General features: G+C 42.4%; 1 protein-coding gene across 1 annotated transcript in view; it reads left to right on the forward strand.

The window, feature by feature from the left end:
* Positions 1–13,854, forward strand: part of Cdh2 (cadherin 2) — a 229,742-nt gene that overhangs the window by 22,744 nt on the left and 193,144 nt on the right. Inside the window, exon 2 of the mRNA XM_075969253.1 lies at positions 13,318–13,429. Coding sequence (XP_075825368.1) covers positions 13,318–13,429 — 112 coding nt within the window. The remainder of the gene's footprint in view (positions 1–13,317; positions 13,430–13,854) is intronic.

Below are 13,854 nucleotides of genomic sequence, written 5' to 3' on the forward strand. Positions count from 1 at the left end.
TACAAACTATGTGAGCATTGCATCTTTTATCGCATGTCCTGTTATTTCACATATCCTACATGAACAACATACCTTATTATCAATGCCCCATAATGAATCACATATCATAAGTGAGGGCCATATTTTAGGAACTGTTATGGGAGTAGGCGTAGTTCTTGGTCTAAGTTGATAAGGGTTTTAAAGGGTTTTATTTAAGGACTTATTAATTTTATTTTAAGGATATAAATGTTTGGCCTACCTCTGCATGTCAGAAGATGGCATAGGTTCCCTTGAAACTAGAGTTACAGATAGTTGTGAAAGGTCATGTGTGTTCTGGGAATCAAACCCAGTTCTTCGTGAAGAGCACTAAATGCTCCTAACTGCTGAGCTGTTTTCTGCCCCAGCCAGTTAAATTCGTGTTTCAGCATGTGTCACCATTACTTAGTGGATGCTTTGGGGGTTGGGAAATGGTGAAAAGCGATCCCCAAACTCTTTGGTGTTGCTGTGATTAGCATCCCTATGCTAACTGATTAAGTTGCAGAGGAAGCTTCCTCTCAGTTTCCTTGCTGAAAAATACTACTACCAGTACCTAGCCCACTGCATTGTTTTGTGGCCATAGTTAAGGTCTCAGGCTTGTAAGACATAATAGCCCACTTCCTGCCCCATGGTAAGCACTGAGTGGATATTGGCCTTCATTGATATTCAGTGTATTTAGTTGGATGAATTCCCAAGTTGATTATAAATTCAATCCAATGCCAAGTACTATGCTGTTTGACATTTTAAACATTATATATAAGCATGTTGCTGTCTCTGGTGAGTGTAATGAGTTGATAGGGCAGAATCAATCTAAGCTGGGATTGACCATCTTTTCTGGAATTGCCTTAGGCACCTCTGAAACTCTTAATGGCAGCTTAATTCAACAGCAGCCTGTGCCATCATCTGATGATACGTTGAACTTTTACAGAAGCCGGCTAAATCTATAGGTGCATTGTTGTTACCCATTCTATTAGCCGTGCCGTATGCTTAATGCTAAGCTCCAGCCTGGAGGCCTGTGGAGCCTTTTTCTGGGACTGCACAGATCCACTAGAGTAATATCTGAGGTATCATATCTGCATCTTGTCCCAAGCCACGAAAAGCTCAGCTCTTGGCATGGTGACATTGTAAAAGCACATTTTGGTACAGTGAACCCAGACTTTCCTGGATTAAGCTATTAGAGGGTAATGCTGACTACTGGTTGATAGCTCATTTTCTGTAGGGCTTGCAGCTTCCCGTGCCAATGCCAAAGTTGCTGTTTGGTTCTACATTGTTCTTTTGTGATTAAAAGAAAGACATCAGGAGAAGACAGGCAGCAGTAGTAGAGGTTTTCAAAGATGTGTCTTAATAATAAACTGTAGCAATGTAGGGAGAAGTGAGGAGATGGGCACAGGAGGCCATGGACAGATGTTCCCTGCACCTGAGCTGCTGGAGAGCACCATGAAGGAAAAGAAAGAATAAATAATCACAAGATTCCTAGCGAGATAACTTAGTCCCTAAGGTTTTGGTATACAAACACGAGGACACGAGTCTGATCTCTGGAACCCACATGAAAGCCTCAGCATGGTGGTACACACTTGTTACACACTTGTCTTCCCGGTGCTGGGAGGTAGAGACAGGAGGATCCCTGAGCTTGCCGGCCAGCCAGCATAACCTACTATGCAAGCCCTGGTCCCATAGAAGAGACTATCTCAAAAAGCAAGTTGGACAATTGTTATGGAATGTTTGTTTACATAGAAAAGATGTGTCTTTGACAGTGTGCCTTCTGATTGGTTTAATAAAGAGCTGAATGACCAATATCTAGGCAGGAGGTATAGGTGGGACTTCCAGGCAGAGAGAGAGAGAGAGAGAGAGAGAGAGAGAGAGAGAGAGAGAGAGAGAGAGAGAGAGAGAGAGATTGAGGGAGAGAGAGAGATTGAGGGAGAGAGAGAGGAAGATTGAGGGAGAGAGAGAGATTGAGGGAGGGAGGGAGGGAGGGAGGGAGGGAGGGAGGGAGGGAGGGAGGGAGGGAGGGAGAAAACTGAGGTTTGCAAGAGATGCCAGGAATCATGGAGAGGAAACAGGAGGTGCAAGACTGAAGAGAGGTAGGGCCACATGATAGAACATAAATTAACATAAATTAGTTAATTTTAGTTATAAGAGCTTGTTAGGTACAAGCCTAAACTATAGGCCAAGCTTTCATAATTAACAAGAAGTCTCCATGTCATTATTTGTGAGCTAGTGGCCCAAAGAAAAATTCAACTATAGACAATGTGCTAAGAACAGCACTTGAGGTTGGTTGACCTCTGACCTTACACACAAATGCATCAGCACACACAAGAACTTGTGTAACACACACAAAGGGAACCTATGCAAAATGCTGGACGCTTCCTCAAAAATAGAACAGGACAAAGCAAAAGCACTGACGTTGTTCAGCCGTACATTTTAAACCTGGTTGTAGAGATAGGAAATCCGAAGCGGCATCAGTGGCATTGCTGACACGGGAGTATAAAGAACATCAATTACCCTTGCTTTTGAATAATCGTCTTTACAAAGCTCCCAACACCATGGATGAAATCCATGAAATATAAGGAATTTGGCAAATGCATTTGTATTCACATAAATTGGATTAACAAATAACAAAAACTCAGTCGTCCAGAATTTGTCTTTTAACAGTTCCATTATTCTATTATGCATCTATGGAATCACCTTAACGCAGTCTTCATTGCTTATATTTGCTTGCATAATTTGGAAGCTGCATAATGCAAGTATTATCATAGTCCTGTCCCCACTCTCCAGTACCTCTCCCCACCTTTTAACCCACAAACAACACACTGCAAAATATGTTTCCTTTGTCCTTTTTGTGATAAATCTTGGTTTTAGTCCCTTTGATTTCTCTACAGTCTTTCTGTCTACTTTTTTATTTTGTTTTGTCGCTAGGGTGGAACCCTCAGCATTGTGCATATCAAACCAGTGCTGTACCTACAGAACCTACCCCAGACCCTGTAGTTTACTTTTAAACTGTCTCAAAGTCTCGATTGACCACCTCTGTTTGCCCACAAGGATTCTAATGGAGGGACTGGGTTGCTTTCAGTTGAATTGTCTAATGGGGTCTCATGGAAATCCCTAAACAAATCTCTAAGGCTGTTACTAAGACAAGGGTTGCTCTCCGAAAAGCAACCACGGGGCACCATTGATGATGACTGTATCCACACGATTCACTGAAAATGGAGAAGTCAAGCTGCTGCCTACGTGTATCCTTCACCCCTACATTCTAGTCTTTTCAGTGCAGGAAGTTACTCTGCAGGCTACTAAAAGAGAAACACGAGCACTAACCCAGCCACAAAACCTTTGACCTGTAATCTGTCCTTTCTGCACGATGTTCTGGGACAACGATGGCACAGAGCTTGTGGGAGTAGCTGACCAATGTCCAAGTTGATTTAAGGCCCACTCCACCAGAGGGAACCCATACCCAACACTGCTTAAGTAACTGAAAAAGAGACTAGATAGCCCAGAGACCTAGGGTAAAGCCACACTAGTGGTCTAAAAAAATAAATCAATAACTTTATCCCTAATGATATTTTGCCACACTCGTAGATAGTGCCTAATGCAGTTGTAGTGGTTTGAATAGGAATGGCCCCATAGACTCATATCTATGACTTGGCCCATTGGGAATGGCACTATTAGGAGGTGTGGCCTTGTTGGAGGAAGAGTGTCCCTGTTAGGGTGGCCTTTGAGGTGTCATTCATATTCTAAAGCTATGCCCAGTGTGTTATACAGTTGTTTCTGCTGCCTGTAATTCAAGATGTACAACTCCCAGTCCTCCTCCAACACAGTGAAGATAATGGACCAAACCTCTGCAACTGTAAGCCACCCCATTAAATATTTTCTTTTATATGAGTTGCTATGGTCATGGTGTCTCTTCACAGCAATAGGAACCCTAAGACACCAGTCATCAGCAGAGAGGCTTCCTTGGTAGCAGATGGGAACAGATACAGAGACCCACAGCCAGCTATGAAGAGAGAGAGAAAGTTAAAATGGGAGGCCTCCATCAAATCTTTCCCCTCAGAGCTGGGGGAATCCTGAGGAAGAGGAGGCAGAACTATTGTAAAAGCCGGAGGAATAGAGTACACGAGTAGAATCAACTAAGCGAGTAGCATATGAGGTCACTGGAGACGAAAGCAGCAAGTGAGGGTCTCTGTGAGTCTACGCCAGGTCCTCCGTGTGTGTACGACAGCTGTTAGCTTAATATTTATATGTGGCTCCTGACCGCGAGAACAAGTGGGCCCCAGACTTGTATCTACTCCTGGGAGTCCTTTCATCCTCTTGAGTTGCTGTGCCTGACTTTGATATGATAGTTTTTGCTCTACATATTATATTTTATTTCATCATGTTTGGTTGTTACCTCGTAGAATCCCTTTCTTTTGTAATGAGACAGGAAGGAGGTAGATCCCGAGCGGAGGTAGGGAGGAGCTGGGATGTGTAGAGGGAGGGTAAACTATAATCAGGATATATTGTTTGTGTAAAGAATCTATTTTCAAGCAAAGGAAAAAGTAAAATATTTCACAATTTATAGACATTTTATAGAACATATTTCATAGAACAAAGAGACCAAGTCTTCACAACACAAAAAATAGTAACAACATAACATTAGTTAACCTTGGCTTTGTAATATGCAATTATCTTTAATCTGTTTGTTGTTTTCTACTACATTCTTATAAAGGACAAAAGTTTAACTATTATTATTTCTATTGCAGAGGAGGAAGCAGAATCATAGATGAGCCTATATAGCTGAACAACAGTGGGAAATTAGAGGGTAGGGCTGAATTTCAGCCTTTGCAGGTTTGATACAGCCCTTCAGTCAACACAGAGCAAGGGGACACGTGTGTTTTCAGGAAGTGTCAGCGCACCCTCATGTGGTGACCTGCACGGTCTTCCGAATGGATTAGAATCACAGCAACCTGAAAAGGAAAGTCGTAGCCAAGTATCCAGTTGATAAGGACTTATGATAACACACACTAGCTGTCTTCTTAGTTGGAGAGAAAATGCAGAGAATCTTCAAGGTATTGGCTTGCGTTCGGGTGTGAAACTTTTAGGCAGTCGTGATAAATGATTGAGAATAAGACAGAGATGAGGTGACTGGAGAGTCAGTTCACCGTGTCTGCACAGAATAGTTAAAAGCTTAGACTCAAGAGTGACGTGAGCAAAATTAGAAAGCAGATCCAGTGACCCAGCGGAGAGTAAAAACTGATCAGAATAGAAACTGGAAGCATATTCGCGCTTTAAAGCTCATGGTATGGAGACAGTGGAGAAATTTAACAAGGTCGAAAAGCCACTGTGCTGTGAGTTCCGAATCAGACGAGAGAGACTGATGGTTGCAGGCCAGCCGATGTCCTCCAGTCCTCTTACACTCCTGCCATTACAGACGAGGAGGTCGCTCCTCAGCCCAGGAAGAGCAGAGCTAAGACTTGTAAGAGGAAATTGAAACTCTAGATAGGTGAGCTGATTGTGCAAGAGCGCAGAGCGGCACTCAATGAGTTCAGATCCTCCGACCAGCGTGGATTTTGCCCTGGTGGCATGAGAGGACTGGGCAGCTGCTTGTCATTTTTGAGCACTGGTGCAGAAGAGAGTCTACAGGGCGGGGACGAAATGATGTCTCCATTAATAGAAAAACAGCAGAATCAAGTAGGTGCCATTTTCCAACCAAATGATAGAGACGCTGGTATTTTGCCCCCCTCAGAGGACACCTGAGGAGAATCAGGTGAAGCAATAGTGTTCTATAAAACTTAGTCTGTTCTTAGAAGGGCGGCAATAGTATCTATGGACACTGTCCCTGGAATAATTGACTCTTAATTTGGTGTTGCAGTCAATCAAGGCTGTTTGTACCTTAAGGGGGAATTCGTAATTATAGGCCAGGCATTGCAGAAGATTTTTTAGGCCAGGCATTGTGATATATGTCTTTAGTCCCAGAATTTGGGAGGCAGTGTCAGTCAGTGAGTGATAGGCCAACCTGGTCTAATAGTAAGTTCAAGGCCAGTTGTGGTTATATAGTGAGAACCTGTCTCAAAACAAAGATTGCTCTTTACAATTATGTTTTAAGGAAGAGAAATGAGGCTTCTGGTTATTTGAATAAAATGTGTCACTAATAAGCTCATATATTTGAATATTTGGCCACCAGAGAATGGAACTGTGCAAGGATTATAAGGATTAGGAGGTGTGGTGAAAGTGTGTCATTGGGGTTAGCTTTGAAGTTTCCAAAGCCCATTCCAGGCCCAGCCATTTTCCCTCTCTCTTCTCTCTCTCTCTCTCTCTCTCTCTCTCTCTCTCTCTCTCTCTCTCTCTCTCTCTCTCTCTCTCTGCCTGTGGATCAGGAGTAGCTCTCAGCTACTTCTCCAACATCAAGTCTGCTGCCATGCTACCCACCATGATGATAATGGACTAAATCTCTGAAACTGTAAGCCAGTCCCAGTTACATGCTTTTGTTTATCATGATGTCTCTGCACAGCAACAGAACGGTGCTGGGAATAAATTACTATGAGCAGAGGACTGGAGGAAGAGTTAAATGAATAAAACATTTTGCTTTAAAAATATGAGGACCTGAGTTCAAATTCCCAGCGCCCATGTGAAAAATCTGGTATGGCTGCCCTCGTGTGTATAACCCTAAAACCGCTGGGTCCAGAAACAGGAGGATGAATGGGACTTCTTGGCCGCCAGCCCCGATCCAGGTTCATTGAGAGATCATGTTTCAAACAAGTAAAGAGAGTGATATAGTACAAGACACTCAGTGTCTTTCTGTGTCTTTCAGAAGCATTGGCATAGTACATGCATATACAAGTGCACACACACACACACACAATTTTAAAAGAAATATAAATAAGAACATAAAATAATTGTTTCTTTATTCCCTTTTCTTGTTGCTAAGTTATTAATCCTGAAGACCAGAACCAAAAGATAGTGAGTTGCCAGATGATTCTGGAACCAGCCACTTGTTCAATGCCCACTCACATTCTTTGAGGTTCTGTGGTACGGAGTCTTGGGTTACAAGAATTTGTACTTACTTAGACAAAGGTGCCAGATGGTGTGCCAAGCTGAACCAGCTTGGGAACTGCTGGGCCGTGTAAGGGATAAAGCATGAGTCAGAGGCTCTGCTCTGACTAACAGCTAATCCTCACCCCTGCCCTGTGAGTGGGTACTGTCTTTAGGACTCTCGTTCTTCATGTGGGGAACTAGGATGTTTTGGGGGTTTGCATGCTCTAGCAATTGGTGGGGGTCACGAAGTCAGGGAGTCTGGTGTACTGAAATTCCATGCTTCAAACATTCAGTGTTCATGCATACATGAGTCAGCAAGGCAGAATGGTACCTGGACATCTGGCATGGTCTGTCTCCAGCACCTAAGTAGCATCTTCATCGAGATGTTGGAGATTCTCCTGATCATTTCTTGATGTATAAACCTGGGGGTGTGTAGAAACCAGCTGGAATGATTAATTCCTTGAGATCTAAATCTGGAGTGTTAAATGGAAAAACAAACTGCTCCTTGTGGTCCAGAATCAGCCTCAGAGATACTAGGAAGAGAAGCAGGGCTTATGTTGGTGTGGTGGGCTACAAGCTCAGCACAAATCACTGGGGGTTTTGTTCTCCTGTATCTTTTCCTGGGGCTGTTCTTTTCCACTTCCTCCTGGCAAATTTTTAATCATTTTTCAAGTCAAGGCCTAAATGTCACTTGAGCTATGGAGTCCTTTTCGGCTTCCATGGGTAGATTTATCATCCCATTTTGTCTGAGTCTTTAGCCCTTTCTCCCTGACATTATAATTTTGTGATTGTCTTACCAGTTTGTGGTGCCATGTTCAAAGGCAATCAGTTGGAAACAGGAGTAAAGTCATCTCTCCCTCCCCTGAGGGCCCTGCTCTCACTAAGCCCTGTTGATTTTAATTCACTGCATGTTTATAAAATTTGCCCATTCTCGATGCCCAGGCCTAATTTAAGTCTGTTTGCTAAGGTGTTTCCCTACATATCCCCATTTCCCAGAAAGCAATTTGGAAAATTCTCTATCAAATAGTTTGCTGGTGGACTCCTGGTTCCCAACACCCCCTTCCTTGGCCCAGCTGGTAGGATAACCCCAGGCTCCCAGCCGTCTATGTTTTGAGCCTGTGTAACTCTGCAGCTTCAACTCTTGACTTCCTGCCCCGCTGCATGGGCCGCAGGACAGGGAGCTCATTGGCATTCCCTAGGCATGTGCAGTTCCTTGCTGTCTCATTTCAGCTCAGACAGTGAGCTCCTGCTGTAGCCTCCCTGCCAGGCCCCGCTGCTTTACTACTACAGGTCTCTTTTGGGGAGACCGCAGGGCCCTAGGAGCCTCCTATTCCCCGGGGCCCAGCATTCTTCACTTCCTCCTTGAAGCTTTGTGCTCCCAAGCCTGCATCTCATTCTGTTTCCAGTATCAACTGAACACTCAGAACAAGCTTTCCAAAGGGTCTAATTGATTTTTTTGTAATTGGAAGAGCAGCAGAGTTAGAATTCTGCCTCTTCCGGTGTGTGGAAGTGTGGGCTTGGGTATTCCACTTCCTGTGAGAAGTCATTTGCTCATCTGTAAAACGTTGATATTCTTCCTGCCCCAGAGAGGCTTATGGAGAGTCAAGTGAGATACCAAGGCCTTCTAAAACTTAACAGTACCCCAAGGATCTGTAGCTGATAGTTCTGTGTTTTTTTATGGTCAAGAATAATTCTCCATGTGCTTATGCCGAAAATCGACGTCTTGTGTCCACAGATAGGTTTCATTGGAATTAATGTCATGTCGTTTATTCATTTGCCAAATGTCTAGCTGCTTTTGAGTCTGAGCAGCAAAGTGGAGGACTTGCAGCAGATCCTGCAGAGCCTAAATGCCTGCTGTTCGACCTGTATAGAGAAAAGCCTGCTCGTGCAGACACCGCTCATGCATGTGCAGTTCACAAGAATGTGTGCAGTTCACAGCCCCTGTCAGGCATGCACAAAAAGCTGGAGTGAGAATTCCTTTCCCTGCATCTAATTTCCAGCATTTCATCTTGGACCTGGTAGAGTGGTCACTTAGGGATGTTTATGAGACCATGGGCTTCACGCATGGCAATGTGAAGGGTAGGGAGACACTCCGTTCTCGTGGTTTACCATGTAACATAAAACTCTGGTGGGTTGTATATTTTCGTTTGTGTGGTATTTGATTAAATACTCCATTATGAATCCTGTCTTGGTTGTGACACTGTGTTTGGCAGCGTCCTTAGTCTTTCCCCCTCCAGAAACCAGCATCCCCTCTAAACTGTGACAACCAAAAATATGTGATGAGATGTTATTGAATGTTCAATGAGATACAAACACGAATGTCAGACATTCCATCTTTAAATGTGGGTCATGGGTTATATCAGAGAACCTCCCACGTGCTCCCATTGGTAATGCAAGAGACTTCAGAAGTAGATTCGCCTTGCCAGGGCAGTTCCTGCGTGCCAACAAGTTAGTCCCAACAAGTCTCAAAGCTGATAACAGCCAGCCCGAGTCTGAGAGTATATAGTTAAACTGGGGATTTACTAACATAGAACTTGGCCCAGTCTGAGCTTGGGAGAATGCAGTTAAACAGGAAATTTACTAACCTAGAACTTGACCCAGCCTGAGCCTAAGAGAATGTAGTTAAATGGGATTTACTAACTCAGAACTTGAAATAATAAAAGGCAAAATTTCTCTAGGAGATTATATTTACTTGAATTTTGCCTGCTTGTTTAACATGTTAATTTTGATAGTTTGAATAGGTAAAGAATTATAGAACACGAACACTTATTTATATATATATAGTTATATATTGTTTATAATTTTTGAAACAGGAATTTATATAGCCCATGCTGACCTTGAACTTGCTATGAAGTTGAGAAGATCTTTAACTGTTCATCTTCCTGCCTCTGCCCCCCAAGTTCTGAAATTATTGTCATGTACCACCATGTCCAATTTGACATATATTAATAGGAATATTAACTTGTATTAGTAGCATCATGCTTTTCTTGGCTCCAGTTTTATCTTAGGGAAGAATAATTAATTAGTTGCTTGAAGTGGACATAAAAAACTCAGTAATGCAGGGCTCCCACAGGTGTTTATTATGAGCAGCCAGGGTTTTTGCAAGATGCCCTTTATTCTAGACAGTCAGGCACCCTTCATAGCCGAGGAAGGTGTACAGAGAGAGACTAGGTAAAGTGTATCAGAGTGAAATTCTTGTTTTGATGGAAAGGAGACTAACCATCCGAAGGCAACATCCACTTATTCATGATGGTCTTGAAGTATCTTTGGGCTCTCCTCCCTATAAGTTTCGATCAAGGCATTATTGGTGCCAGTTCTTCTGCTTAGTTAGACACATTAATCTTGGAGCTGAAGCAAGTCACCCATTTGTTCGTAGTCTGTAGATATCACCGATCGTGGAGAGCCTCTCGGTGCAGCTGTGCACTGACCCTCCCAGTGTCCAGACTGAAGAAGACTGCTCTTTCCTCTCTGCTTTCCACAGTTTGTTTCTGTCTGCATCCTCCCAGCTCGGTCCTGACAGCTCCACCATGTTTGAAAGCTTGTGCTGGGGGTGAAGAAGTCAGTCCCTAACCTGGCCGTGGGACACAGGTTACTAGCACATCTGTCAGACTGGGGAGTTCCCTTTCTTCGTTTTGATAAGCTAAAAGTTAAAGCCTTGTTTTCACCAAGTGCCTTCCCGTATTAGGGTGCTTGTAACTTGGATCTCCAGGAAGCTGGCATTGTAATACCTTCCTGTGTCTCATACTCCACATCTATGGGAGATCTCTCTTCTTGCTCCTTAATTGGTTCAGAATTATGTATCTTTTATTATGAAATTGGTAGCAGGTGGACATATTGGAAATAATTCAGTGTATACCCACATGTCTTTACCTGTCTTCACATGTTACTTTGCTGATTCACCTGCTTTACAAAAGAGATGAGTTACTATGGATCTATACATATATATCCATATATATTACACACATATATATATGAATATATGAAGCCACCTGGAAAAAAATACATCCCTGATGCATGCCCTCCCTGGGGGTGGCTGCTATCACAGCCTTGTTCCTTTCAAAATCCTTCTTCTATTTACTTGTATATGTCCATAGCATTGACTTTTGTAGCACTGACATTGTGATTAACTTTTGTAAAAATGGAACAGTAACCACATCTTTTGTTTGTTTGTTTGTTTATTTAAAGAGTCACTCATACTCCCAGGTGCTTAGTCTTCAGTTTTTATCTGGAATACCACATAAATGTGTTTTTATACTTACTCAAATTAACGCTCATCCTGAACTTGAATTGTAATTAAAATTCTCTTGCCACATTGTATATTACTTTAAGGTCCTAACTATTTTTGCATGTGCTTGACAAGATGCCTATGGGACTACGCGTAGACCAGTTCCTCAGTTTTAATGTTGCTGGATATTTCTCTTTTTCGATCTTGGAAAACACATTGTTCCATTTCCCTGTTGGTGGACATGAAAGGGCTACATAGATTCCGAGACATGAGCCATGCTTCCATGAGCATCTCTCCATACATTTACTAGGGCGCCCAGGAGCAAGCATCTCTGGGAACGGATTACAGTGTAGGAGGTAGCCATACTTATCCTCAGCAGACTTTGCCAAATTGTAGGCCCGTTTGTATACTCATCTCGGGTAAAGATTTTGGTTCCTTTGTGTCCCTGGTTGCATACATTCTTTTCTCATGTATAATCGACTTGAAACCTGTCATGAATTGGTTCACTTTGGTCTGTATCACTAAAATACATAACAGAAACAGCTAGGTGGAAGCAGTAGCATGTAGGTTCCTGCTTTCCAAAGCCTGGGGCATGGTGTAATGTGAGCGTCATCTGTGGCTGAAGCTGGACTTCACAGCTGAAAGGAAGCAGAGAGAGGGGAAGGCCTATCTGCTCCTCCCCTTTACTTTTGGAGGGAGCCTAGCTCATTTCCATGGTACAGCCTACACTCAGCATGGTTCTGCCCACTCAGCTGATCCTCTTTAAATGTCCTCACAGATTCACCCCAAAGGGTGCTGCAGCCGTCCCTTAGCTTACGCTACATTTCTGTCAGGATGACACTCATAATCTACCCCCTTAAGGCTAAACTACAATCTCTCTTGTGCTTCCTGATAATATTTTGAGATTAAATACTGCACAACATTTGATACTCTTTAAGTTTGGTGTTTTTTTTACTTCCTTAGACATGAAAAGAGCAGATTAGCTATTAGATAAGTGGCTGTTTGTAATGTCATTATTTCTAAACTTTATATGTGTAATTCAGGGATTCCTTTCATTAAAAAGCAGAATTTTGTTGCTTCATCCAGACCCCACCTGTTCTGGGTTCTGTCACTTTAGGTGTAGGGATGAGCGGGGGCAATGACCATTTCTTTCTGATTTGTTCTGTCATGGAAGCCTGTTCCTAACATTCTGGCTACTGAAAATCCTCCCTTTCGTGTACTTTATGTATCCTTTCTCCCTTTGTGCTTGAACTTTCCTTAGTGTAGGTCAGAGCTTCCTGTAGTTAATAGAAAATACTTTAAGGCATAAACATCCTGAGATTGGACCAGTGAAGCCAGAAGTGCAGTGCAAATGCTGATGGTTAATTCAGCAGCCCTTGGTGTGACTGAGTTTTAAGCATCCTGTGAGTAACTGAATATATTGATAGAGAGGAAGATACAGAAAGACTCCTAGCTACTTAATTGAATCTATCTTTTAAAATAGTTTTTTAAAATAAAACCATGTCCTTTGAATTAAAAGATATATATGTGTATATATACATATATATATATATATATATATGATTGGTTTGACTTAGCATGTACTGTTTATTCTGCAGTAAGTTTATTATAACTTTTCCATCAACAAAGCTTGTTGAAATAAACTTCATGAAGAACTAGATGAGAATATAATATAAAACTATGTATACACTTGAATGTATACTTTTTCCATGAGTCTCCTCGTTACTATGGGTGATGTGTGGCCCCCGGGACTATTTGGCTGACTCCTTCTCCCATGCCTGCTCGGTGCTTTTCATTCACAATGACCATTTTAATGGAAATGGCCAGTCCTTAGAAAAACCTGGAATGTGTATTATGCAGATTTTTTCAGGACTAGACAAGTGGGATTTGTTTCTTCAACTCCAATTATCAAAAGGATTAACCCTTTGCCCTCTACATTCTGATCGTAACCCTTCAGAAACAGAGGTTGTTTGTACAAGAGAGTTGGGAAAAACGGGGCTGGATGCCAAGTGGACTGTTTCTCCGCTGAAGGAGGCAGCAATCATGGCCTGCATTTTTCTCTTGTGTTCCAGGCGTCTGTGGAGGCTTCTGGTGAAATCGCATTATGCAAGACTGGATTTCCTGAAGATGTGTACAGTGCAGTCTTACCGAAGGATGTGCATGAAGGACAGCCTCTTCTCAATGGTAGTGTATTTAAAGTTCTTGTCTGTCCAGTGTCCAGTGTGCTCTTCAGAAGCCCTCAGACTCACATCCGGGCTTAACAAGTGCGGCTGTTTCAGTCTCCATAGTGAAACTATAGAGACTTTACTGCATGGATTTCCTATGTGCATTGTTGGAAGGCTCTTGGCCTTGTGAAATGCTCAAGTTTCTTCCTTGTTCAATTTGTACTAAGGAACTTCACACAACTGTTTTTCCTGCATATATTTTACTTAGTCTGAAGAATGAAACTCATCAGACATGTGATTCTAAGGGTCAAAAATTATTTTCTTGAATTTCAGAAAAGGACTCATTAATATTAACTCAGACTAAAACATGCTCAATTTTAATAGCTGGTAAAATTATAGTAAACAAATTTAACACGTAGACTCTCGGGTGGGATCATGGAATCT

This window comes from Microtus pennsylvanicus, chromosome 4, assembly GCF_037038515.1.
Source record: "Microtus pennsylvanicus isolate mMicPen1 chromosome 4, mMicPen1.hap1, whole genome shotgun sequence".
Taxonomy (NCBI): domain Eukaryota; kingdom Metazoa; phylum Chordata; class Mammalia; order Rodentia; family Cricetidae; genus Microtus; species Microtus pennsylvanicus.